Source organism: Salvia hispanica, chromosome 4 (genome assembly GCF_029641045.1).
Source record: "Salvia hispanica isolate PSC_SH4W2 chromosome 4, Shi_PSC_v1, whole genome shotgun sequence".
Taxonomy (NCBI): Eukaryota; Viridiplantae; Streptophyta; class Magnoliopsida; order Lamiales; family Lamiaceae; genus Salvia; species Salvia hispanica.
The window spans coordinates 54,556,599-54,583,658 of NC_142695.1; the positions used below are offsets into that span (position 1 = coordinate 54,556,599).

Genomic DNA, 27,060 nt, shown 5'->3' on the forward strand with positions numbered 1-27,060 from the left:
TTCATTATTTGGGTTTCCCTTAATGTTGGAAATATCAACTTCCACACTGCCCAATTTACACAATTTCATCCGATCAATCATCATCACAAACAAAACAAGTTAGAGAGATAGAGAGGGAGTGAGAACAAGATACTGTATATTGTGGCTGCAAACCATTCATTCACAATCTTCACCCATGTACTAGCCCACCCCACATTACACAATTGTGTTAGGAAACACACACACACACACACACACATAGCCTTATCAAATAATCAACTACCGTAATCAACTTACTTTCCTGTCAAACTCCCCAATTTCCAACTGATGAATAGCATTGCGAAATACATTCGCCCCCAATGAGAACACGAGGTGGAAGAACCCATATCCGTATAGAAGATCATCTTCTTCCCGTTCAACTTCATCTTTACACAACTGTATCATCACATGACATGACATACCTCTTAGCATCTCATTGCCTATTTTATCAACTTATGGACTCAACGCCCTTTTTTGCGTATTACATTGGTTAGGACTACAATTTCTCAAATAACATTGAACTTCATGCTATAAGTTGATTTACGGTCTCGTGTGGTGGAAAACTGTACCTGGAATGACTGTGAGTTGATCCCCGTTGAGAATGTGGCGATTACAATTGCAAATAGAGCAATTACAAATCCCTGCAAGAAACATAGACAAATGATCATATTGTAAGTGTGACTTCTCATTCGGATTCATTTGCACAAATGAAGTAGAAAAGCAACAAGGACCGATCACATTAGTGTGTGAGATCTTACAACATATAGTAGACCAACCAATATGATGACCACTTTCCCTCTCATGACTGCATTTCTCAGTAGCAGGCTCACTGCATTCAAACATGACAAATGGAGATTTGATGATTTTGTTGAGTCTCAAAGAATACAGATTGAGATATATGATTTCTATTACCTTCTGATAGCACTCGAACAGAGGAAAACAATGTACGAAGCCATAATCCCCGATGACAGCAGGCCTCTGTTCACCTGTCTCAATCATGACAATGAGTCGTATATCTTTAGATACGTTGTCTCTATACGAATAGAAATCAGAAACATGTTGATCAATTTCTTTATTTTCTATAGTCTTTCATTGAAACCATATATTAAACAGTATAAAGTGATCAATAATTAACTTAAATGATGAATTTGTTGCACGTAAAATATATTATTATGCAAAAGCCGTACCCTTGAATGCAACGATATGGCCATCATTACTATAAGCAGAACTCCAGTCCATGTGAATGAAGAATATGTTAAGGGTGCACGACATCTTTGATGCGTAAAGCACGTACATCACTGCGATTCCACAGGCAAAAGCGATGTAAAACACTGTTGACATGAATAGCCCAATGGAACAGTTTCTGCAGACAGTAAAGAATTATTTTTGGCATTAGATCAAATTTTTTTCTTGAATATTCACATTCAACATGATAGCTTCATCACTTATCAAATATCACTATATCATGATGTGCTGCTTGATCTGTGAGAAACTTTAGGACTCACCAACGTAAAAAAGAAATTACACTTAAAATTCATGAAAAGCTACGCCATGACTGAGGATGTTGGAGTTGGATATTTATCTAGAAACGATCTAAATTCGATGCAGGTTCTCAGATGGTTCTCTTGATCTTTTTTTGGGCAGAAAAGATCCTTAGATCAGAATCGAGCTAGGTTTAAGGAAGGTGATCCCGTACCTAGATTTGTTGTTGTCATCTGGCATCTAATAGTTGTTCCACCATGTGATAAACTCAATCACACTAATGAGCTGAAGAATTAAAAAAATCCTGCAACATGTGAGTTGTTATATCAAATAGTGATGAATATAATTATTGCAGTGCAGAATTAAAATCAGATATAAAAATATTAAAATCAGATATAAATTGCAGCAGTTTGCTTTAAACTCGAATATTGGTGGTTTGTCAAGCCCAAAAATTTCAACTTTCCTCCCTACCAAAATTTTGGCAGTCACAAATCCTAATCTTAACAGCAATTGCAATCAATTTTGCAGACGTAAGAGTTACCTAATATCTATCACTCTCATTGCCAACTTGAATTTTGAGGTGTAGCTGGTCATCACACAAAGCAGCAACAGAATAGTAGAGGTGTACAGAAATATACTCAAAATTACTATATTACAAAGCAAAAATGATTCAATTAAACATCTGATTTAGCTCTCCACGAAATTGAAACAGTAAAATTGACACCATTATCCCTAACTATGCAAATCAGTCCGAGTATTATAACAATAGCATGCATTGCTAGATGAACTAAAATATAGCATGCATTGCTCAATTCTGATGCAATCGAACAGACATAATTTTTTATTTTTTTTAAAAAAAAGAGGAAGACATAGCTGTTGAATTTTTAGTGATCTTACTTTCTAGCGATCTTCACTGAAATTTGTTATTCCTGAACTTGAGAGAGAGAGACTGGCTGGTGGTTGCCGGCGGAGAGAATTGGTCGGTGGCTGGAGGCTGGCGGCGAAGAGGGGAATTGAGAATTAGGGAAATTAGGAGAAATGAGAATCGAATTGAATTAGGAGAAACGATTAAGGTAGACAAATTAATGCGCCATTCATCTTTCCTAATACACAGTCTATAACTAATCAAAATCGCAGGCAAGAAAATGGAAGAACGAAAATTTGGAAATAGAAAAAAATGAGAACGAAGAAAGCGAATCTGATAAGAACTAAAGATTTTGCTAGCACCTACACTTGTGCTCGCAAATTTGCTAGCACATTATCCACCAGAAAATTTGCTAGCACATTTACTCCTACTCACAATTTTTCTAGCATATACCAGTGCTAGAAATAGCACTCAATATTTCGAAAAATGGTTGTTTTTTTCCATTTATGCTCGCGAATGTACTGGAAAATATTTCGAATTTTGCGAGCACAGCCTGGTGCTAGCAAATATTTGGTAGCAACCAGCACTTTTTTTTGTAGCGGTATCGTGTCATGTTATAATTGTAAAAAATGTCTCGGCTTTGTCATATTTTGGTTAAATATTATCTCACTCCATGCTCAATTATATCCCGTCATTTTTTAAGTTCCACCAAAAAAAAAGATGTTCGAAATTGTAGTATAACATTTTTAATCCAAAAAAATTGAGTAAGACATTTTTGACGATTATAATATGAGTAATTCTCAAATAAAATCATAAAACGAAAGCGATAGAATCAATAATTTACCTATTTTGATATTTTAAGAATACCATATTAGCCTAAGATATTCCAAATTTTGTCTGTTTATATTTAACACATATACGATGAAGTTAATTAACACCCAACACCAAATGTTTGCTATTTGTATATTGTTAGTCCTCTTTTGATAGTTTGCCTGAATAAGATATCAAAAGGTAAAAAAGTCGATTATAAAATTTCGGATAAAAATAAAAATTCTTTTACTATAATTTTCGCTCCAATTACCACTATTTTTAAAATAAAATAAAAGGAGAAAAAGCAATAATAGTAAGAAAAAAAAATAACCCACCCTAGCAAAACCCCAACAACAAAGCTCAACCGTCCAAATAACAAATAGAAAGAATTGATCCTTCCATAATTTGATTAGGAAACTAATTTGTAATGATTTTGGGAAATGTTCCTTGAATCCTAAGACTTGCGTGATAAAAAAAATTAATAATTAATAATTTTAGATAAATAGTTAAAAAAATATAATAAGATAAAAATACTAAAACACATACCATAAAATAATGGGAAATACATTCCAAGCTGACAACATTTGATATGTCGTCCAGGTTTGGTCATTTAAAAAACACATACACCGAACTTTAATAACTGATGAAGTTATGTTAGATTGTAGATCATCGAGGAAGATGAATTCTGTAACGTCATTTTTCTTCTAATAAGATTACAATATTATCAAAACATACAAAAAGAATAAGTTAAATAGATGAATACAAATACTCCATACTACTATCTAATGACCATAGGAAGTTTCTTAAATTCTAGAAAATACTCACCAATTTCAAAACAAAACTTGGTGATGTTCGTATCTTGTTTGTTTGGTTGGATTTTTTCATTGGTATTTATAGAGGTTATATCTACGGATTTAAATTGGATGCATTAATTCTCTATTAGTAACGATGTTAAATGGTGCAACGGTTTTCATTAATTAGTTAAGAGCGTTTCAAATTAAACGTTAATTGCCTTTGGAATCTTTCCAAAATTGAATATCAAAATTAATTAGTAAATTAATAAAAATATATAAAATAGTTGACCATTTAGTAATAAAATGGCTGCCTAAACTAACGCTCAATTAACACTCATTTAATTAGTGGAATAAAATGGCTGTCAAATTAACGCTCATTTCATTAATGGGAAACTGTTTTAAATTTAACGACATGGAATCAATGATTACATGATTTACACCAAATAAATTCTCATTAAACCCAGAACTTACACATTTTAAAGTAATGACAAAATTTATAAATATTACAAAATAAGGCCAAAACTCATCTTTTATCTATATTTTTATATATGCATAGATAGATAGATAGATTAGGGGTAATTCTATAAACTTTACTATTTACTAATCACAACTTCTATTTCAAATACTATAAATTTTTTTTATATAGCCCTAAAATTAACTGCATTATAACTAATTAATTAATCAAACCTGATTTCACGTGAAATGCCAAAAAATTTAAGCCTCGTAATTAACTGCATTATATCATATGTAAGCCTCGTAACTTCAGCCATTTTTCTCCTGCTCTCTTGTTTCTAGTTTCTTTCATTCCTTATTTCTTGTTTCTTGTTTTTTGTTTCATTCATTCCTGTTTTCTTCTCCCTTTCTTCACATCTGAGCAATCACTAAACAATCAAATTAAAGCTTGGAATTGCTGCAATGGCAGAGGCAGTGGTGTCGATTGCTCTTGAAACCATCCGTGATTTGCTATTGGAAGAGGGAAGGTTTTTAGCTGGTGTTGCAGATCAAGTCAGGGAGCTCGAGAGGCAGCTCAAAGAGATGAAGTGTTTCCTCCAAGACGCTGATAAAAGACGACATGAAAGCAGAACCATCTCCAATTGGATCTCTGAGATCAGAGATCTGGTCTACAAATCCGAATCCGCCATTGAAAGACACGCAGCTTATCAAGTTTCTTCAAGGAAAAGAGGCCTCAGGCAGTTCGTCCGCAAATATTCCTGCATTTTGAAAGATTGCAACTCACTCCACCAATTAGGCTCCGAGATTTCACAAATTACATCAAATCTCGAGAGGATAAGCAAGGATATGCAAGAAAACGGCATAAAACGAAGCATAATCATGAATCCAAATGGAGAGGAGGGAAGCTCGGGTGGAAACAACATGTCAAGGAAGACTTTCCCCGATTTGGAGATGGGAGATTGCTTCGTAGGCATGGAGGATGAGGTGGAGCAGCTTGTTCAACACCTACGGAAAGATACAGAGCATCGAATTATATCAGTCTGGGGAATGGGAGGGTCGGGCAAGACCGCAATTGCCAAGAAGCTCTACAACGAGACGACCGACTTTGATTTCTCTGCGTGGGTTTGCATTACTCAGCAATGCGATAGTCGATCAGTTTGGGAGGATGTTCTGAGGCAGCTTGAAAAGAAGAGGAGTGTTTCAAGTCTGAGTCATGAGCCACGAATAAGGGAGGAGGTACCAAGTCTGAGCGACTCAGAGTTGATAGAGAGACTCTGTGAGATACAAAGAGAGAAGCGATGCCTCATTGTTTTGGATGATGTTTGGGAGCTTTCTCATTGGGAAGAGTTGAAGCATCCATTCATTGTACAAAATTTGCAGAGCAAAATATTGGTGACAACACGGAAACAGAATATTGGATTGGCAGTCAAACATGAGCTTTTACATATGGATGCTGCAATGGAACTACTCAAATACAAAGCATTTCACCGTGGAAACATTCCAGGTCAGTTTTATTTATTTATTTATTATTATTATCATTATGGAGTGGACTGTGGAGTGTTATTACCTCTATGACAAAGTTGATTAGGAGTACTAATATTAAATATTAAAGGTAATATTAGAGCATCTCCAATGGTACTTCGGCCAGAAATCGGTCAGCAGTTTCTCCCCCTGCCACGTCAGCAGCACTAAAAATCCACCTGCCACATCAGATTTAGGCCAGCCATAGGTCAGCCGCAATAAAAATAATTCAAAAAATACTACATTTACGGAATTAAAATCACAATACGAAATTAAATTTACGACATATATATGGAAAAAATTTGTTCATTTTATTTAAATAAAAAAAAGTACATTAACTAAAAATAAAAAAATTACATAATAAAAAAAAATCCGGGCTTCCACACACGAGCCACCGCCCCACTCTACTCCTCACTAATTTATTAAAAAAATTACATTAAAAAATGTTAGTACGCCTTGAATCTGTGTTAGTTTGCCGCTAGCCGAACGGGGGTCCCGACGGTATGACATGTTTCTGTTTTAGTTCTTAATTTTGTATTGGGCCTAGTTGTTGTTGTCCATCGTTAGATGTTGCTCTTATACAGAAATTTAGAGAGAGAGAAAATCGCGTTTATATAGGTTTTAAAAAAAAAAAAATCGAAAATCGGCGCTGGCCGATCGGCACGCCACAATGGCGGCCAGCGCACGCCGAAATTTTGGCCGATTTTGCGCTGGCCGACTCCAATGGTTCGGCTAGCCGATCAGCCAGCGCGACGAATCGGCTAGCTGGTCGCTAGCCGGCCATTGGAGATGCTCTTATAAGGATTTTGAAGGAATTTGATAGTAATATTAGTACTCATATACTAATGTTCGAAGAATGTTGTGTTGGTATTAGTTAATTCAAATTAATGTTTTTTTAATATATACTCGTTTAGTCTGCTATTATGAGTCTCGTTTTTTAGTGGCACGGGTTTTAAGAAATGTTAGAAAAAGTGAGTGGTAAAAAGTTATTTGAACATGAGTCACACTTATATATATTAATTTTAAATGAAATATGAATGAAATGAGTTAGTGGAATGTGAGACCCTATTACCATTTATGGTAAAAGTAAAGCGGAACATTTATTCGCGGACAGACTAAAGAAAAATGAGACTTCTATTCGCGGACGGATGGAGTAAAAGAAAACAAAATTTGTTTTAATCGACCAAGTTCATGGTCAAACTGACCGATTTCTCTGGTTTGTGGCTCCAATAGCTTATAAAATGTAATGTATCAATTGATTTGAATGTGATATAAATACATAAACTTTCAACATTTTTTAAAATTTTAATCAAACTGTATTTAATTTTAATCAAACTTTATTTTTTAATATAAATGTATGAACTTTAAACTTTTCTGATTATTTCCTAAATGAAAAAATTGAAACTTATGTGACATTCTTTATCACAATTGTAGATATAATTTTAGTTTTTAAAATTAGTTAAATCAAAATTATGTCGTTTTAGTGCATTACCTAAATTTTAATTGCTACATCAGTTTCAATTTTTTCATTTGGAAAAAAATAAAAAAAGTTTAAAGTTCATATATTTATATTCAAAAAATAAAGTTTGGGGGAAATTTCAAAAAATGTTGAAAGTTTATGTATTTATAGGCAAATAACCCATTTGAAATTGTTGAGAAAATTATGATTAGGCAGAGCTGAAGGGATCACCTTATACATTACATACTACATTTCCTAATACACTACTAATAAATTGACAAGTAGATCTCTGTTTATGAAAATAAAAGTTATTTCCAATACTTTACACGAATTGAAAGTTATCTCTTTTCTCCTTCACTATTTTTGCTATTTTTAATCTAACTAACAATGTTAACATTTAATATGAATACATATTAATAACATTTATATTCCATATAATCCTAACTTTCACTTTGAGAGAAAAGACATAATTATCATATATATCCATATCAATATTGTTTTTAATACTGTAATTACCGTATATACTTCATTTAAGTATATAACCCAAAATTTTAATTATATTCTTATTTTAAATGTTCAACCCATGGGCTAACCTGCAACCCACCCGGATCAGCCCGTATAACCCGCTGATCCGAACGGGTCAGCCCGTGTAGCCCTATTATTCATTTGGGTTGCGATTTTTCGGCCTTAGCCTTTACCGGGTTATTCGGGTCGACCCGTGGATTTCGGACTAGACTGACATCCCTATTCCTAATACACCAAGGACAAATATGGATTAGTGGATCTCATATTTTTGAGAGAATCCATTTTCAATACAACCCATCTCCTCTACCTTCTCTTTGGTATTTCCTCTCTTTATTATTTTTAATTTATAATAATTGTGTTAAATCTTCACTAGAAATGTAATTGTATTAGTTAATTAGCATTTACAAGAATATTATTACGAAAAGGCTTATGATTATTATGAGTCCACTTTATAATATATAATGTAATAATTGATCTCTTCCGGTTTTCATAGAGTCAATGCTTTTTCTCTAACTCTACTGGGCTTAGGGCTTATTATTTGATATTTTTTTTTTGTTTATTACTACTGCTAGTTAGTCTCACTGACCAAGGTTAAATCAACTGGGTATTTTCTTTTATTTGTTATATTAAAGTCCAATCATTTCAATAATATAAGACGCAGGAGTACGATTTTACTAAAAAATTTCCTGTTTCTATAATAATTTCTATAATAAATTATAAGTCGTGGTTCTACGTTTTGAGTTTTGGATTATGGTTCCACATGAGAAAATGTTGCTCTTAAAAAAATCCTATGTTTCAATAATAAATTGTCTAGTAAGTATATTTACTAATCGCATTTTTGCGCATTTATTTTTGTGAGTTTTGGGATATGGTTCAAGAAAATATTACTACTTGTTTCATTTTTTTTTAACGTAAAGAGGTTGAATATTTTAATATTTTCTGAAAACTCAGCACCAAATTTATTTAAATGTCCGATTACATCACCTGCTTATATCCATTAGATTCCAAATCTAATAAATGTAAATAGTTCTTAATTCACCTTTTAAGGTAGTACTTAGTTATTATTCCCTCCGTCCAATGACATTTTTTTTCTTTCGAAAATGATTTTTTGACATTATTGTCCATTTCATTTCTAATTAAATTTTTATTTTGTATATATTTTTTACCATAATTTTTTCGCCGATGGGAACTAACAAACTCGGATAAAATTCGTGATATTATTTGCTAAATTAAAAGTTCACGAGAAAAATCCAACTTTTTAAAAGTTCCATGATATTAGGGGCAATATCCCTATTATCAACAGATTTGAAATTATCAAAAATATCTCAATAATTGAGCTTATAAGCTAGCTAAATAGTTATAGTCATAAGATAAAATTATAAAGAAATGAAATCAAAAGTAAATATTCGAATACACAGCACACTAGAACTATTTTTCTAATTTTACAATTGCTTATAAATTGTTAAAAAATAAATTGAGTTGATAAAATTATATTTGAAGTGATCATAAGCTACTGAAGCTTATTTTATTATAGAGTAGTAGTTTGATTATAAGCTTATTATGCCAAATATTTTGAAAGAATTTTTAAGGTCTTGAACAATTTGTAACTTAGTTTTTAAAAACTTGTAAGAACACTATCTTAGTTAATTGCACTATTAATCGTCATTTATTATTACTTCAATATGCAGACTTTGCATTGGAAGAAAGATTTGAAAAAATTGGGAAAGAAATGGTCCAAAAAAGTGGTTATTTGCCATTGGCAATTTCTTTACTTGGTGGGGTTTTGAGAGAGAAAAATTCGATTGTTGAGTGGGAATCAGTAAATGAGCACATCAAAGCAGCCATATATGGAGTTGAAGAGCAGATTGATGAAGTGCTAAATTTAAGCTATGAAAGTTTACCCTATTATTTGAAGCCTTGCTTTCTCTATATGGGTATATATGATGAGGATGAAATCATAGATGCTTGGCATCTATATAAGATGTGGATAGCACAAGGCATGATTTCATATGAGAATATTGGAGACAAGGAGGACACTTTAATGGACATCGCTGAGCTGTACTTAAGTGAGTTAGCGTCCAGGTCCATTGTCCAAGTTGAAATTAGTCTTGATTATGGTGTCGGAAATAAAAAATATGGTAAATGCAAACTTCATGATGTAGTAAGAGAACTATGTTTGAAATTGGGAAAAAGGGAGCATTTTGGTGTGCAGAGTTTGGAGTATAAAGGTGGGAAACTTAGTACCTTACTACGGGAAGCTTCGTCGCATATGAAGATACAACATTTAGCTATCCATTTCAGAAGTGAAGTCGAGCACGAGCTTATAATCTCTCGTGGAGAAGATACTAGCGAGCATATAAGGTCTATTCGATTATCCAATCATATAGGATCGAATGTTGTTGAGTTCCCCCCACAAAGTATAGTTGATTTTCAGAAATTCAAATTGGTAAGAGATCTAGTTTTTTTTAGATTCAAATTTGCAGGGGGGAAGTTACCGAGAGGAATCACTAAACTTGTTCACCTTAGACGTTTGCGTTTACAAAGATGTGAACTTGATAAGCTACCCTCTTCCATGAAGAATTTGGTATATATGGATACCCTTGATTTAATGGGTTCAAAGAATGTTGAAGTTCCAAATGTTTTTAAGGAGATGCAGCGATTAAAACACTTGATTCTTCCTATCTATGGAGATGGAAACAGTAGAAATTATCGACTAAGATTGGATGAGGGAGTATATGAGTTGGAGGCTCTAGCATTCTTTGATAGTAGATGCCATGAACTAAAATGTATGGACAGAATGAAGAATCTCCGATTCTTTATAGCATCAATATACGATAATGAAAGCTTGTCAGCTATCATGAATGGCATTATGAACTGGAACAAGATACAGGATTGTCAAGTATTCATTCGAGGAAGTTGCGACTTAACAAGTGAGCGAATGCTGGAGAAGGCTTTGACATGTCCCAATCTTTATCAATTGAGAATTATGTGTAAGTTAGGCAAGGCACTAGCAAAGTGCGAGAGTGACCTGATGAGCTCGAAACTTAGTTTTTTGAATTTGTTGAGATCCGAGATTGAGGATGACCCAATGGGGATACTGGGAAAGCTTCCTTGCTTGGTAACACTGCGATTGAAGGATGACTCATTTCTTGGGAGGAGATGAGGTGTCCAGCAAACAGTTTTCCTCGCCTCAAGAAGCTAACATTAAGAGGTTTACCAAAGTTGAGGGAGTGGAGAGTGGAGTCAGGAGCCATGCCCCTTCTCTTTCAATTAATAATCGGAGGGTGTTCTTGTCTAGAGATGGTTCCAGAGGGATTGAGTGGCATTTCTACCCTTCAAACTCTCGTAATTAAAAAAATGCCGGAATTGACCGAAAGGGTATCACCATCAGGACAAGATTTCTACAAAGTACGCCATGTCCCTTCAATTATCATCAAGGAATAGTCTTCACCAGGTATCTCATTTCTCACATTTTTCTTTATTCAATTTTGGCAAAATAAAAACATAAGCTCTAATCATGTCATTGCTGATTTACAGGTGAATAACTACCTTTCTCTAAAGGGTACATTCCATGGTACGGTTTTAATGACTCTCTAACTCTTTGTAAGATTGTATCGCATTGTATTTTATTTTTATTTTCTTTTGTTGCAGGTTAAATTTCCTCCTCTTCTTGCTTCTGATGTGTTGTTGTATTTCTATGAGTGATCCTTTTTATACTCTTTTCTCTGGCAGGGAAATCCTTCCTAGTTACTATGTGTTTGTGTATAAGTAATTGTTTGGAATCTTGGCAATTTAAAGTTGTTTAGTGTGGGTTAATAACATAGTTATATTTGAAATGATGTCGTGTTCGAATTGAAATTGATAGTTTGCAATAACTCAAATGTTGAAAGTGAATTATTGTATATTTGTGTTTGCGTTAAATTTGGTTTGTATTGAATTGCTCAATTAATCATTGTTTAAATCGATCCATTATAGGAGCATTGCACACTTATACATGCAAATATTATTTTATACTTTAACAAACAAAACATGGATAAATTCAAGCGATCTTTTCGTGGGCGTTTGCCCCCGATTCAATCGGGGGATCGAATTGATTATAGAAACATGAGTTTAATTAGTCGATTTATTAGTGAACAGGAAAAATATTATCTAGACGAGTGAATAGATTGACCTTGAAACAACAACGATTAATTACTATTGTTATAAAACAAGCTCGTATTTTATCTTTGTTACCCTTTCTTAATAATGAGAAACAGTTTGAAAGAATTGAGTCGACTACTAGTCTAGAACTACCGGTCTTAGAACCAGAAATTAATAAATAGGCTTGTTTTTTGTTCACTTCAATCAGAATTCCAATCCGAACTCAAACATGGATACGTTTTTTTTTTTTTTGACAAATCTTAGAATCCAGATTTGTGTCGTAAAAAAAACGAATTAGAAAAAAAAAGATTTTTTTATTGAACGTGTTCATTCATTTTGACTATTTTAAGCGCATTCTCAGAGTCATTTTGACTCCAACTCCACCCTCCCGGAGTGCATTCTCCGGGGAACCTCGTTTAAATTATTTCGGTGTATTCTTTCCAATCTACATAAGATATTTGATTGAATCTCATTAGTTCACGGGTGTGTGGATCAGACCGAATCAAACACTGATACTCAGACAAACCAACTGGTCCAGTACCTTATAAAATGTAATATTATCAATAGATTTGAAATTGTCAAAAATACTGCGTAATTGAGCTTATAAGCAGTAATAATCGAGCTTATAAGCAGTAATAATCGAATACAAAGCACACTAAAACTATTTTTGTAAATTTACCATTGCTTATAAAATTGTTATTGGGTTGATAAAAATATTTTTGAAGTACTCATAAGCTACTGAAGTGGGGGTTCGTGTCGTACTCATACATCTACCAGCATCATCTCTATGATTAGAAGATGAAGGAAGAGACAGAAATGATGGAGGTTTGCAGATTCAGCTTGTTGATGAAAGAGAATACCTTGATTTGAGTGCTTAAGTCTTCATTATGTTTGCTTTAAGATTAAATATAGGCTGCATTTTGTTTGATAACTTTTTATTATTGATGCTATTCAGCTATTATTAAATAACAATAGTCTTGGGAATCTACTCTTTCTGGTTATGAACTTTGGCTTGGTATTTTTTCGTAGACTGCAAAGAGAAGTTTGCTACTCCATATTGTATGAGTGTCCCTGGTACAACTTCTCTGTATTGCTGAAGCTACATACTTATGAGATGTTGATGATATGTTTCTTCTTTTATTTAGGTGGAAGTATGGAGGAGATCATCAATAGAGCATACTTGGATGGACTACATGCAATTTTTATGACAAAGGGGAATCTTCATTATTGTATGCGTGAATTCCTTGTATTGTATAATTATATTGTTATTTTGTATAGTTTATTTTGGAACCTTTTATATTCAGAATTGGTAACTTTGGCTAATGAGTTGAGCATAAGTTTTTTGTTCTATGAATCTATGATTAGAGTTTTGTTATGAATTTGTACTTTTATATTAAGACATAATTTTCAAATTTTGGTAGTCCCTCGTTCCCGTAATAGATGTCACACTTTGGAGATGACATAAAATTTTAGGAAAGTTATTTTGTGTATTAAATGGAAAGAGAAAATATATTTATAATATTGGTGTGAGAGAGAACATTTTTAAAAAAGGATAATATGGCATTTTTTGTGATACAAACTCCAAAAGAAAGTGGAGAACTATTATGGGACGGCGGGAGTATTATATATGAAAAATCTTAATATATTTGAAGTGAAAGGCAAAAAGTTACTACCTACATCCCATAATAAAAGTCACATTTTGTCATTTCGGTCCGTCCCACAACAAGAATCACATTTTACTTTTACTATAAATGATAAGTAGGTCTCACATTCCACTAACACACTTCACTCACATAAAATCAACATAAAAAAGTGGACTTCATATTCTACTAACTTTTCCAACTCACTATTTTTACAGTTCTTAAAATCCTTGTCGCACACCAAATGTGACTCATATTATAAGACGGAGAGGGTAGTATAAATTAATAGGGGGGCGAATGTAATTCCTACTACCTCCGTCCCTGAAAGTTTGACGTAGTTTACCATTTCGGTCCGTCTGAAAGTTTGACACACTTCACTTTTTTCCATTTTTGGTAGTGTACCTCATATTCCACTAACTCATTCTTATTTTTATTATAAAACTAATACTTTAAAAGTAGGACCCACATCCCACCAACTTTTTCAATTCATTTTCCATTACATTTCTTAAAACCCGTATCGGATCAAAGTGTGTCAATATTTGGGGACGGAAGTAGTAATATTTAAATTCTAATAATATACTACTCCCTCCGTCCACAATAAGAGTCACATTTGGTGCAAACACGGTGGTTTTAAGAAAGATAAAGAATAGTGAATTAGAAAAGTTAGTGAAATAAGAGATCCACTTTTTTATAGTACTCCCTCCGTCCCTGAAAATTTGTCACCTATTTTCTTTTTCGTCTGTCCCTAAAATTTGTCACCTTTCACTTTTACAATTTTTGGTAATTGACCATACATTCCACTAACTCATTCTCACTCGCATTTTATTTTAAAACTAATATATAAAAATAGGACTCACATGTCATTAACTTTTTCAACTCACTTTCTATTACATTTATTAAAACTCGTGAGTCAAATGGTGACGAATTTTGGGGGATGGAGGGAGTATTTGGTTTTATAAAAAAATTTGAGTGAAGTAGGTTAGTGGAATGTGGGCCCTAGTATGATACAAGTGAAATGTAACTCTTATTGTAGACGGATCGAAATGGCAAAATGTGAATCTTATTGTGGGATGGAGTAAATTCTACCCTTACATTTGATCTATCATTACATTGACTGGCATGTCCCAAAAAATCTAAGGATTTCCCAAAGAAAAAAGTGTGCAATGTTAACCTCGTAACTTCAGCCAGTTTTCTCCTACTCTTTTGTTTCTTTCATTCTTTCTTGTTCCTTCTTTCTTGTTTCTTGTTTATTTCATACCTTCTTTCTCCACATTTGATCATTGACCAAACAATCAAAGCTTAGAATTGTTGCAATGGCAGAAGCAGGAGTGGCGGTTGCTCTTGAAACCATCCGTGATTTGCTATTGGAAGAGGGAAGGTTTTTAGCTGGTGTGGCCGATCAAGTCAGGGAGCTCGAGAGGCAGCTCAAAGAGATGAAGTGTTTCCTCCAAGACGCTGACAAAAGATGACATCAAAGCAGAACCATCTCCAATTGGATCACCGAGATCAGAGATCTTGTCTACAGATCCGAATCCGCCATTGAAAGACACGCAGCTTATCAAGTTTCTTCGAGGAGAAGAGGCCTCAGGCAGTTCGTCCGCAAATATTCCTGCATTTTGGACGATTGCAACTCACTCCACCAATTAGGCTCCGAGATTTCACAAATTACATCAAATCTTGAGAGGATAAGCAAGGATAGGCAAGAAAATGGCATAAAAAGAAGCATGATCATGAATCCACATGGAGAGGGGGAAAGCTCGGGTGGAAACAACATGTCAAGGAAGACTTTCCCCTATTTGGAGATGGGAGATTGCTTCCTAGGCATGGAGGATGAGCTGAAGCTGCTTGTTCATTACCTAGGTAAGGAAACAGAGGATCGGATTATATCAGTGTGGGGAATGGGAGGCTCAGGCAAGACCGCCATTGCTAAGAAGCTCTACAATGAGACGACCGACTTTGATCTGTCGGCGTGGGTTTGCATTACTCAGCAATGTGAGAGTCGATCAGTTTGGGAGGATGTTCTGAGGCAGCTAGAGAATCGGAAGAAGCAGACGAAGGGTGTTTCAATCATGAATGATGAGTCACGAATAAGGGCGAAGGTTCCAAATCTGAGCAACTCAGAGTTGATTGAGAAACTATGTGAGATACAAAGAGAGAAGCGATGTCTCATTGTTTTGGATGATCTTTGGGAGCTCTCTCATTGGGATGAACTGAAGCATCCATTTATAGTCCAAAATTTGCAGAGCAAAATATTGGTGACAACACGGAAACAAAAGGTCGCAGAGATTGGATTGGCAGTGGAACATGGGCTCTTACATATGGATGCTGCAATGGAACTACTAAAATACAAAGCATTTCACCATGGAAACATTCCAGGTTAGTTTTATATTATTCCTTGGTCCTTGTCCTTTGGCCCATAAAAATAGACACATTTTCCGTTTTGACTTGTCCATAAAAATATTACACTTCTATTTTGGATAACTTTTTTTCCATTTTTAATTAGATGACACCATTTTTCCAATAACAATATTCCAATCAATTGTTTTTTCTTCTCTCCCACTTTACTATTTCTGCATTAAAAAACCCATGTCATCCAAAACGTGTACTTTTATGGGATGAACGAGTATTATTAGTCGTGCTGATATTTTTTAAATGTCGTTGAAGGGCTTTCTCTTTTTCCTTTTTATTTATTCTCCCATGATTATAAATATCCTTCATTTCATATTTGTTTTCATCCCCAAATTCAAAATCTTCTCCAATTTGTAATCCGTCTGTCTTGCAATATTTTTCATTTGGGATCAATACAAGTTTTAAAAAATTGTGAGTTGAAAAAATTAATGGAATGCGACTCCACATTTATATATTGAATTTATAATTAAATGTGAGTAAGGAGAATTAATTAAATATTGGATCTACTTAATAAATATGGTAAAATTTAATAAATATTGTAAAAGTGAAATGATACACGTTAACAGCAGATATAAGGAGTAATGTTTTTTCTTGGATACTCGTGGGAATGAAAATGATTACTAATTTAGTTAATTTACTGTTACTTCAACATGCAGACTTTGTATTGGAAGAAAGGTTTGAGAGAATTGGGAACGAAATGGTACATAAATGTGGGTATTTGCCATTGGCAATTTGTTTACTCGGTGGGGTTTTGAGAGAGAAAAAATCGATTGCTGAGTGGGAATCAGTAAATGAGCACATCAAAGCAGCCATATATGGAGATGGAAAGCAGATTGATGATGTGCTAAATTTAAGCTATGAAAGTTTACCCTATTATTTGAAGCCTTGCTTTCTCTATATGGGTATTTTCAAGGAGGACGAAATCATATCTGCTTGGCGTCTATATAAGATGTGGATATCACAAGGCATGATTTCATATGAGAATATTGGAGACAATGATGACACTTTAATGGACATCGCTGAGATGTACTTAAGTGAGTTGGCCTCCAGGTCCATCGTTCAAGTTAAAATTATGTACTCTTATGGTGTTGCAAATAGTAGAAAATATAGAGCATGCAAACTTCACGATGTAGTGCGAGAACTATGTTTGAAATTGGGGAAAAGGGAGGACTTTGGTGTGCAGAGCTTGGAGTCTCAAGGTGGGGAACTTAGTACCTTACTACGGGAAGCTTCCTCGCGTATGAAAATACAACATTTGGCTATCCATACCAGAGGTGGAGTCGAGCACGAGCCTATAGTCATTTCTGGAGAAGATATTAGCAAACATATAAGATCTCTTCGATTATCCAATCCCATAAAAGCGACTGTTGTTGAGTTTTGCCCGCAACGTATAGTTGATTTTCAGAAATTCGAATTGTTGAGAGATCTAATTATTGTGAGATTCAAATTTGCAGGAGGAAAGTTACCCAAAGGAATCACAAATCTTGTTCACCTAAGATGTTTGCATTTAGAACAATGTGAACTTGATAGGCTACCGTCATCAATTAGGAATTTGGTATACATGGATACCCTTGATTTAAGAGGTTCGATGAATGTTGAAGTTCCAAATATTTTGAAGGAGATGTTGCGATTAAAACATTTGATTTTTCCTTTTTATGGAAATGAAAAGGTTGGTAATTATCGAGTAAGATTGGATGAGGGATTAGATGGTTTGGAGACTCTACTATTCGCTGACAGTAGATATCATGAATTAAGATGTATGGACAGAATGAAGAATCTCCGACGTTTTGCAGTAAGAATACACGATATTGAAAGCTTGTCAGCTATCATGAATGCCATCAAGAACTGGAGCAAGATAGTGGTTTGTCAAGTTGCTAACAAGTGGTCAAATGCTAGAGAAGGCTTTGACGTGTCCCAATCTTCACCAATTGGTGACCTCGTCTAAGTTAGGGAAGGCGCTAACAGAGTGCCGGAGTGACTTGATGAGCTCAAAACTTATGTTTTTGAATCTGTATTATTCCGAGATTGAGGATGATTCAATGAGGATACTGGGAAAGCTTCCTCGGTTGGTATCACTGGAATTGGGCTGGGAATCGTTTGTTGGGGTGGAGATGACATGTCCAGCAAACAGTTTTCTTTGCCTCAAGAAGCTAGCATTAATAGGTTTACCAAAGTTGAGGGAGTGGAGAATGGAGTCAGGAACCATGCCCATTCTCTCTGAAGTAAAGCTTGCTGATTGTTCTTGTCTACAGATGGTTCCAGAGGGATTGAGTGGAATTTCTACCCTTCGGAAACTTGTGATTAGACGAATGCCGGAATTGAAAAAAAGGGTAACGCCTTCGGGGCATGATTTTCACAAAATCCGCCATGTCTCCTCAATTATCATCGAGGACTAGTCTTCAGGTATCTCATTTCTTACATTTGATTCTTAAATCATATTTAGTGGTCCCTTCGTTTTATCTCATGTTCTTTAGGACGGAAAATTCGGAAAAAAAATGAGGAAAAGCAAACAGTTATTACTCCTTCCGTCCCACTTAAGATGCCCACCTTTTCTTTTTAGTTTGTCTCATTCAAGATGTCCACTTTCTATGTTTAAAAATAAATCTCCTCTCTCCTCTCTCTCCTAATTAAAATATTCAATCACCTTTTCACTCTATCTTATCACACACAACTACTTAATTCCCCTAAAATCTCACGTCAATTCAGAATGTAGACATCTTGAATGATACGGACCGAGGGGGTATTATTTTTCCAAAAGAATCTATTTCTAATTTCTATAATGGTTTTCCGGATATTCTTTTCTACGTTCCAATACCTCTTGGTCAAAATATTTGTCAATAGGTCTTGCAGCCGATCAAGTATTAATTCTACTCTCATTCTCTAATGTGACTGTCCACCTCAACATGATTGGTTCGATCATATTGAATCAACTTTTTAGATATATTGGTTGCAACATTATCAAAACAGTACTCGACATTTGGAGACAAATATTACTCAGTCGACAATTTCTGTAGCCACACCACTTCAGTTTACCACTCTGGATTTTGCTTTTGAGTGAGCAATCACATGGTATTTCTTGCTCCTTCAAGGACTGTTTATCCTCGGATGAAGTTAAAAAAATAATCGGTTGTGGAGCTCTTATTCATTGTGTTGTCAACTACATTTATATTTGCTCAAAATAATTTTTTGGTCTTGCGCACTAAGTGTTTTAGCTTTGGTTTTAACCGATGAGCATTTGGAGCCACCATTTGTAGTGTGTGAGTACAGAATTGTAACCATTAAGAAAAAACTGCTTCATATTACTTCAAAATGGAAAATTACATTAACTAAAATCTAACATTAAAAATATAAAAAAGCTAAAATTAAAAATTTAATAAAAAACCTACATTAATCCCAATGTTTTTTGAGCTCTACACCTGTCTTCCGACAATTATAAAGATTTGGAAGTAGGAAAAGAGAGAGTAGGTAGTCTGAAAAATGAGATAAAAATATAGTAGGTATTTATAGAGACATGAAGATTACTAAATTAAGAAAAAAACATATAAATCACACGAGATACAATGCAGCCGCGAGAGGGAAGGTAGCCAGGAATGCCAAAAATCAGGGCATGATTTCCCACAAAGTCAATATAAATTTGTGACTTGATTGATGGAGTATATACTATTCCTAAAAAAACAGTGCATCATTTTCCTCATTTAGAATGTCCTGCAAAACATTGCATAAACATTTATTTGAAAAAAAATTAAACAATCGCCATCAGCATGAATGTTGAACATAAGAAAAGAATCACGAAATACACTTAAGAAAAGAATAAAGTGAGGTTAGTTTACTACTCTTGAAATACGTAATACCATTTTCATTGCGTGGCATGCACCGCTGCTTTATCATAAGTTGCTTTTTCAGTCTCCTTGTTTCTTTTTACATTCTTCGTCACAAGTTCTTAATCTATACATCCTCTCTTAATTCTTTCATTTCTTGTTTATTCTCCCTTTCTTCACATACAATCAAATTAAAGTTGCTGCAATGGCAGAGGCAGTGGTGTCGATTGCTCTTGAAACTATCCGTGATCTGCTATTGGAAGAGGGAAGGTTTTTAGCTGGTGTTGCCGATCAAGTCAGGGAGCTCGAGAGGCAGCTCAAAGAGATGAAGTGTTTCCTCCAAGACGCTGACAAACGGCGACATCAAAGCAGAACTATCTCCAATTGGATCTCGGAGATCAGAGATCACGTCTGCAGATCCGAAGCTGCCATTGAAAGACACGCAGCTTATCAAGTTTATTCCAGGAGAAGAGGCCTCAGACAGTTCGTCCGCAAATATTCCTGCATTTTGACAGACTGCAACTCACTCCACCAATTAGGCTCCGAGATTTCACAAATTAGATCGAATCTCGAGAAGATAAGCAAGGATATGCAAGAAAATGGCATAAAAAGAAGCATAATCATGAATCCAAGTGGAAAGGGGGGAAGCTCGGGTGGAAACAACATGTCAAGGAGGACTTTCCCCTATTTGGAGATGGGAGATTGCTTCGTAGGCATGGAGGATGAGGTGAAGCAGCTTGTTCATCACCTAGGGAAAGATACAGAGCATCGAGTTATTTCAGTGTGGGGAATGGGAGGGTCAGGCAAGACCGCAATTGCCAAGAAGCTCTACAACGAGACAACCGAGTTTGATCTCTCTGCGTGGGTTTGCATTACTCAGCAATGCGAGAGTCGATCTGTGTGGGAGGATGTTCTGAGGCAGCTTGAAAAGAAGAGGAGTGTTTCAAGTCTGAGCCACGAACCACGAATAAGGGAGGAGGTTCCAAGCCTGAGCGACTCAGAGTTGATAGAGAGACTATGTGAAATACAAAGAGAGAAGCGATGTCTCATAGTTTTGGATGATCTTTGGGAGCTTTCTGATTGGGAGGAGTTGAAGCATCCATTCATTGTCCAAAATTTGGAGAGCAAAATATTGGTGACAACACGGGAGCAAAAGGTTGCAGAGATTGGATTGGCAATGAAACATGGGCTTTTACATATGGATGCTGCTTTGGAACTACTCACATACAAAGCATTTCAGCATGAAAACATTCCAGGTCAGTTTTTATTTATTCATTATTATTTATTTATTTATTTTTTATTATTATTATTATTATTATTATTATTATTATTATTATTGTCGACGTCGTCATCATCGTTGTTATTAAAATGGAGTTGACCTTTATACCAAAGTTGATTAGTACTACTAAACATAGGGGTATTTAAAGAAACGGAAATTGTTTGTGCAGTTATTGAAAAATATACTACTCCATCCGTTCCATAGTAATAGAATTATTTTGCTATTTTGCTATTTTGCTACATTTCATAGTAATAGAGTCATTTCCCTTTATAGTAAAAGTCATCACATTTTTCCACATCTACTTTACTCTCTCTTACTGTGCAGAAAAGAAACGTTTTCATTACTATGGAATGGATGGGGTACTAATATTAAAGGTAATATTATAAAGATTTTGAAGGAATTTGATAGTAATATACTAATATTAGTACTCACATACTAATATTCGACGAATGTTGTGTTGGTATTGATTAATTCCAATTAATGTTTTTTTAATATATACTCCCTTCGGCTGCTATAAGGAGTTCATTGCTTAGCTGCACGGATTTTAATGAATGTTAAAAAAGTGAGTGGAAAAAGTTAATGGAATATGAGTTACTTATATATATTAGTTTTAAATGAAATGTGAATGAAATGAATCTGGGAAATGTGAGACCATGTTACCATTTATGGTAAAAGTAAAACAGAATTTCTATTCGCGAACGGACTAAAATGAAAAAAATAGGATTTCTATTTGCGGATGGATAGAGTAAAAGAAAACAATAATTGGTTTAATCGACCAGTTCATGGTCAAACTGACCGATAGATTTCTCTGGTTTGTTGCTCCAATAGCTTATAAAATGTAACGTATCAATAGATTTGAAATTGTCGAGAAAATTATGATTAGACAGAGAAAATCATGGTTAGAATAGAAATACAATTAAAGGGACAATTACCGAGAGAATGCAATTAAATGTATATATTCAAATACAAAGCACAATATACCATTATTTTCATATTTGAAATAGTGCAAAAAGAAGACCCGACTTTAACTTGTTCAAGAATAGTGGCGTTCAATCTCTCAATCTTTTGACTTAGGATTAGTCAGTTCTATGTTTGTAAATTTACTAATACTCCAATTTCTTATACTCCCTCCATCCCATAGAAATGGGTCATTTTGGGTCAACACGAATTTTAATATGTGGTAAAGAATGAGAGGAGATGAAAAAGTAATTGAAATTGTGTAATGGATTGTGGGGCCCATAAATAATAAAGGAAAAAAAAAATTCATAAATGGATATATTTCTATGGGATGAACGAAAAAGAAAATATGGCATAATTCTAAGGGACGGAGGGAGTAAGAAAATATAAACTGAGTTGAGAAAACTATTTTTGAAGGGTTTATAAACTTAATATAAACTGAGTTGAGAAAACTATTTTTGAAGGGTTTAAACTTATTTTGCCAAATATATGTAACAATTTGTAAGGGTTTGTTGAGAGGCTTATTACATGGTAAAATAAGAGAGATAAGAAAGAAAAATGGATTAGTGGGATATGTATCTCACCTTATAGATATGAGAATGGAGTGTTTTTATTTTTAGGAAAATTAAAGACTCAAAAATGAAAGAGTTTCTATTACATTACATACTACATTTCCTAATACACTACTAATAAATTGACTTCCTAATACACTACTAATAAATTGACAAGTGGATCCTTTTTAATGGAAATAAAAGTTATTTCTTAATAGTACCTTACACGAATTGAAATAATTATTAAAATATAATAGGTCTAAGTTTTAATATCAAGAAAATATAAAAAGAGTCAAATTTTTAGTACATATTCGAGAGAATATAAAAAGGTTAAAAAATTTTGCTTTTATTTTTTATTGTATTAAAATAATTTGGTTTTTAATAGGAGTAGCGTTAAACGTCGATTCTGTATACTATAAATTTGAATAACTAGAATATGATAAAACTTTATGATTTAAAGCCTTATATTTTTTCTCTATTATTTTTCTCCTTCACTCTTTTTGCTATTTTTAATCTAACTAACTATATTAACATTTTTCAACAAGAGCGAAATATTTGTGATTTTTTCTCCTTCACAAATGGAAAAAGGAACAAAATCACAAATATTAACATTTCTCCTTCACTCTCTCTTATTAATCAAACTATATTACGACTAGGGGTGGCGAAACGGGTTACCCGCGGGTACCCGCACCCGACAAGTCGGGTACCCGTACCCATTTTAGCCAAATTTGTTGTCCCAATACCCGCCCCGCGGCATACCGGGATTACCCGATACCCGTGTCGGGTATCCCGTACCCGACATTGCGGGTACCCGTACCCGACCCAAAATCCTAATAAAAAATTTGAAAACCATAATAACCGTCAACGTTCCCTAATTTACTTTATTAATATCGATGGTAATGTTGAATAGATTGAGAATAAAAGTGAGGGGACACTTTATAGCTAATTCCGGTGAGTTTTCAATTGTATGTTCGTTGGAATATAAAAATATTTTAAAAGAACTCTTAGATTATATAAAGTACTTCCATTATTCCCCCTTAATAGAGGCATTTCAATTACTTTACTCATTTTGGAAATATAATAATAGAAATACTCTTCTCTACATTATTATCTCTCAAATTTATTTTTTCTCCGTTCTAACTATTTATTTTTAATTTTTCAAAATGAGTTCGTATATGGCTATTAAATAAGTATTATTTAACTATTTACTTTTTTTCTCCACTTTAACTATTTAAACACCTTTATTAAAATGGAACGGGGGGAGTATTAAAAGATAGAATATGGCTAATACTAATAATAACGGGTATTATCGGACTAACGGGTATACCCGCGCGGGTAGTGGGTATACCCGCTACCCGCAAAACTCTAAAACACACTACCCGATCCCGCCCCGTTTCCCGTTATCGTCGGGTAACGGGTACCCAATACCCGGCGGGTAGCGGGTCGAGATGGGAATTACCCATTACCCGCTACCCATTTTGCCACCCCTAATTACGACTGATTAAACCTTTTCATTAACAAGAGAGAAATTAATTATGGTAAAGAGAAAGTGTAATAAATAACTTTTGGAAATGAGATCCATATGTCAATTGATCTTTATTATTTTCTACATTAACTCAATATGCAGACTTTGCATTGGAAGAAGGATTTGAGGAAATTGGGAAAGAAATGGTGCAGAAATGTGGGTATTTGCCATTGGCAATTTGTTTACTCGGTGGGGTTTTGAGAGAGAAAAAATCGATTGTTGAGTGGGAATCAGTAAATGAGCACATCAAAGCAGCCATATATGGAGTTGAAGAGCGGATTGATGGAGTGCTGAATTTAAGCTATGAAAGTTTACCTTATTATTTGAAGCCTTGCTTTCTCTATATGGGTATCTTAAACGAGGATGAAACCATAGGTGCTTTGGAACTATATACCATGTGGATAGCACAAGGCATGATTTCATATGAGAATATTGGAGACAAGGAGGACACTTTAATTGACATCGCTGAGCTTTACTTAAGTGAGTTGGCCTCCAGGTCCATTGTTCAAGTTGGAATTAATCTTGATTATGATGTAGCAAGTAGAAATTTAAAGTATAATGCATGCAAACTTCATGATGTAGTGCGAGAACTATGTTTGAAACTTGGAAAGAGAGAGGATTTTGGTGCGCTGAGTTTGAAGTATGAAGGCGGGAAACTTAGTACCTTACTACGGGAAGCTTCCTCGCATATGAAAATACAACATTTGGCTATTCATTTCAGGAGTGAAGTTGAACATGAGCCTGCAGTCGCTTGTGGAGAAGATACTAGCAAGCATATAAGGTCTCTTCGATTAACCAATCTCATAAAGTCGAATGTTTTTCTGTTTCCTCCACAAAGTATGGTTGATCTTCAAAAATTCAAATTGTTGAGAGACCTAGTTTTTGTGAGATTCAAATTTGCAGGAAGAAAGTTACCAAGAGGAATCACTAATCTTGTTCACCTTAGAAATTTGCGTTTAGAAGAATGTGAACTTGATAAGCTACCATCATCCATCAGGAATTTAGTATACTTGGATACCCTTGATTTACGGCTATCAAAGGATGTTGAAGTTCCAAATGTTTTTAAAGAGATGTTGCGATTAAAACACTTGATTCTTCCTCTTTATGACTTTGAAAACTTTGGCAATTATCGAGTAAGATTGGATGAGGGAGTAAATGAGTTGGAGACTCTACTATGGCTTGATAGTAGATGTCATGAACTTGAATGTATGGGCAGAATGAAGAATATCCAACGTTTTTCTGTAATAGTACACGATAGTGAAAGCTTGTCAGCTATCATGAATGGCATTATGAACTGGAACAAGATACAGGTTTGTACTGTTTTCATTGTTGGAAGTTGCGACTTAACAAGTGAGCGAATGCTGGAGAAGGCTTTGACATGTCCCAATCTTTATCTATTGCAAATTATGTCTAAGTTAGGCAAGACACTAGCAAAGTGCGAGAGTGACCTGATGAGCTCTAAACTTAATTATTTGGAATTGTTTAAATCCGAGATTGAGGATGACCCAATGGGGATACTGGGAAAGCTTCCTTGCTTGGTAACACTGCGATTCCTGTATGACTCATTTGTTGGGGAGGAGATGAGGTGTCCAGCAAACAGTTTTCTTCGCCTCAAGAAGCTAACATTAAGAGGTTTGCCAAAGTTGAGGGAGTGGAGAGTGGAGTCAGGAGCCATGCCCCTTCTCTCTCGATTAACAATCAGAGAGTGTTCTTGTCTAGAGATGATTCCAGAGGGATTGAGTGGCATTTCTACCCTTCAGACTCTCGTAATTAAAAAAATGCCGCAATTGGGCGAAAGAGTATCACCAGCAGGACAAGATTTCTACAAAGTATGCCATGTCCCTTCAATTATCATCAAGGACTAGTCTGTACCCAACCAGGTATCTCATGTCATGTTAATCTAGTTTCTTTGTTAGAAATCTTTATCTGCTTCATGTTCTTGTTTCTTTGTCAAACTGACCGGCTGAACGGGTTGAAGGCGGTGGCAATGGTGCTGGCAATGTGGGGGTTCGTGTCGTACTCATACATCTACCAGCATCATCTCTATGATTAGAAGATGAAGGAAGAGACAAAAATGATGGAGGTGTGCAGATTCAGCTTGTTGATGAAAGAGAATACCTTGATTTGAGTGCTTAAGTCTTCATTATGTTTGCTTTAAGATTAAATATAGGCTGCATTTTGTTTGATAACTTGTTATTATTGATGCTATTCAGCTAGTCTTGGGAATCTACTCTTTCTGGTTATGAACTTTGGCTAGATAATTATGCAAAGTTCAGATGGTATTGTTTTGTAGAATGCAGAGAGAAGTTTGCTATATTGTATGAGTGTCCCTGGTACAACTCTGTATTGCAGAAGCTACATACTTACAAGATGTTAATGATATGTTTCTTCTTTTAATTAGGTGCAAGTATGGAGGGGATAATCAATAGAGCATACTTGGATGGACTACATACTTGGATGAATCTACTCTTCATTGCTGTGTGTGTGAATTCCTTGTATTGTATAGCGATATTGATATTTTGTTTAGAGTATTTCAATAGCAAAGCAGGAAGCCAATAATTATGGAGGACAACCACTGGCTTTGCAATCATCAGACTAGTAGACTCCATATTGTAAGATATTTTATTTGAAATTCGATTGTGCTGAGTTGAAGATTAAACTTAAATTAAGGGTAATTCTATCATAAACTTTACTATTTACTAATCACTAGTGTTAACGCCCATGCTAATGCTCATGGGACAAAAGAATTTAAAAAAATAAATACATAATAAAATGAAAAAATAAAAGAATATGTTAAATAAAGACCAAAAAGTA

The 27,060-nt window shown here is 34.6% G+C and overlaps 1 protein-coding gene and 3 pseudogenes across 2 annotated transcripts; 3 read left to right on the forward strand and 1 right to left on the reverse strand.

Annotated features, from left to right (window-relative positions):
- Nucleotides 1-267: 267 nt before the first annotated feature.
- On the reverse strand, nucleotides 268-1,740 carry LOC148929461 (uncharacterized; annotated as a pseudogene).
- A 3,127-nt stretch (nucleotides 1,741-4,867) lies between these two features.
- On the forward strand, nucleotides 4,868-11,481 carry LOC148929462 (putative disease resistance protein At1g50180; annotated as a pseudogene).
- A 3,518-nt stretch (nucleotides 11,482-14,999) lies between these two features.
- Nucleotides 15,000-18,512, forward strand: LOC148929463 (putative disease resistance protein At1g50180; annotated as a pseudogene).
- A 1,516-nt stretch (nucleotides 18,513-20,028) lies between these two features.
- On the forward strand, nucleotides 20,029-26,899 carry LOC125195444 (putative disease resistance protein At1g50180). 2 transcript variants are annotated; one of them, XR_016137753.1, is made up of 4 exons: nucleotides 20,029-21,190; nucleotides 24,349-26,126; nucleotides 26,225-26,329; nucleotides 26,648-26,899. XR_016137753.1 is itself a non-coding variant. In XM_089069995.1 (3 exons), the coding sequence occupies exons 1-2, from the start codon at nucleotides 20,140-20,142 to the stop codon at nucleotides 26,109-26,111; spliced, it is 2,814 nt and encodes a 937-aa protein (XP_088926121.1). In that variant the 5' UTR covers nucleotides 20,029-20,139; the 3' UTR covers nucleotides 26,112-26,126; nucleotides 26,225-26,633. The 2 variants fall into 2 exon arrangements, 1 of the variants encoding a protein (XP_088926121.1); XM_089069995.1 differs by lacking the exon at nucleotides 26,648-26,899 and having other exon boundaries at nucleotides 26,225-26,633.
- Nucleotides 26,900-27,060: the final 161 nt, after the last annotated feature.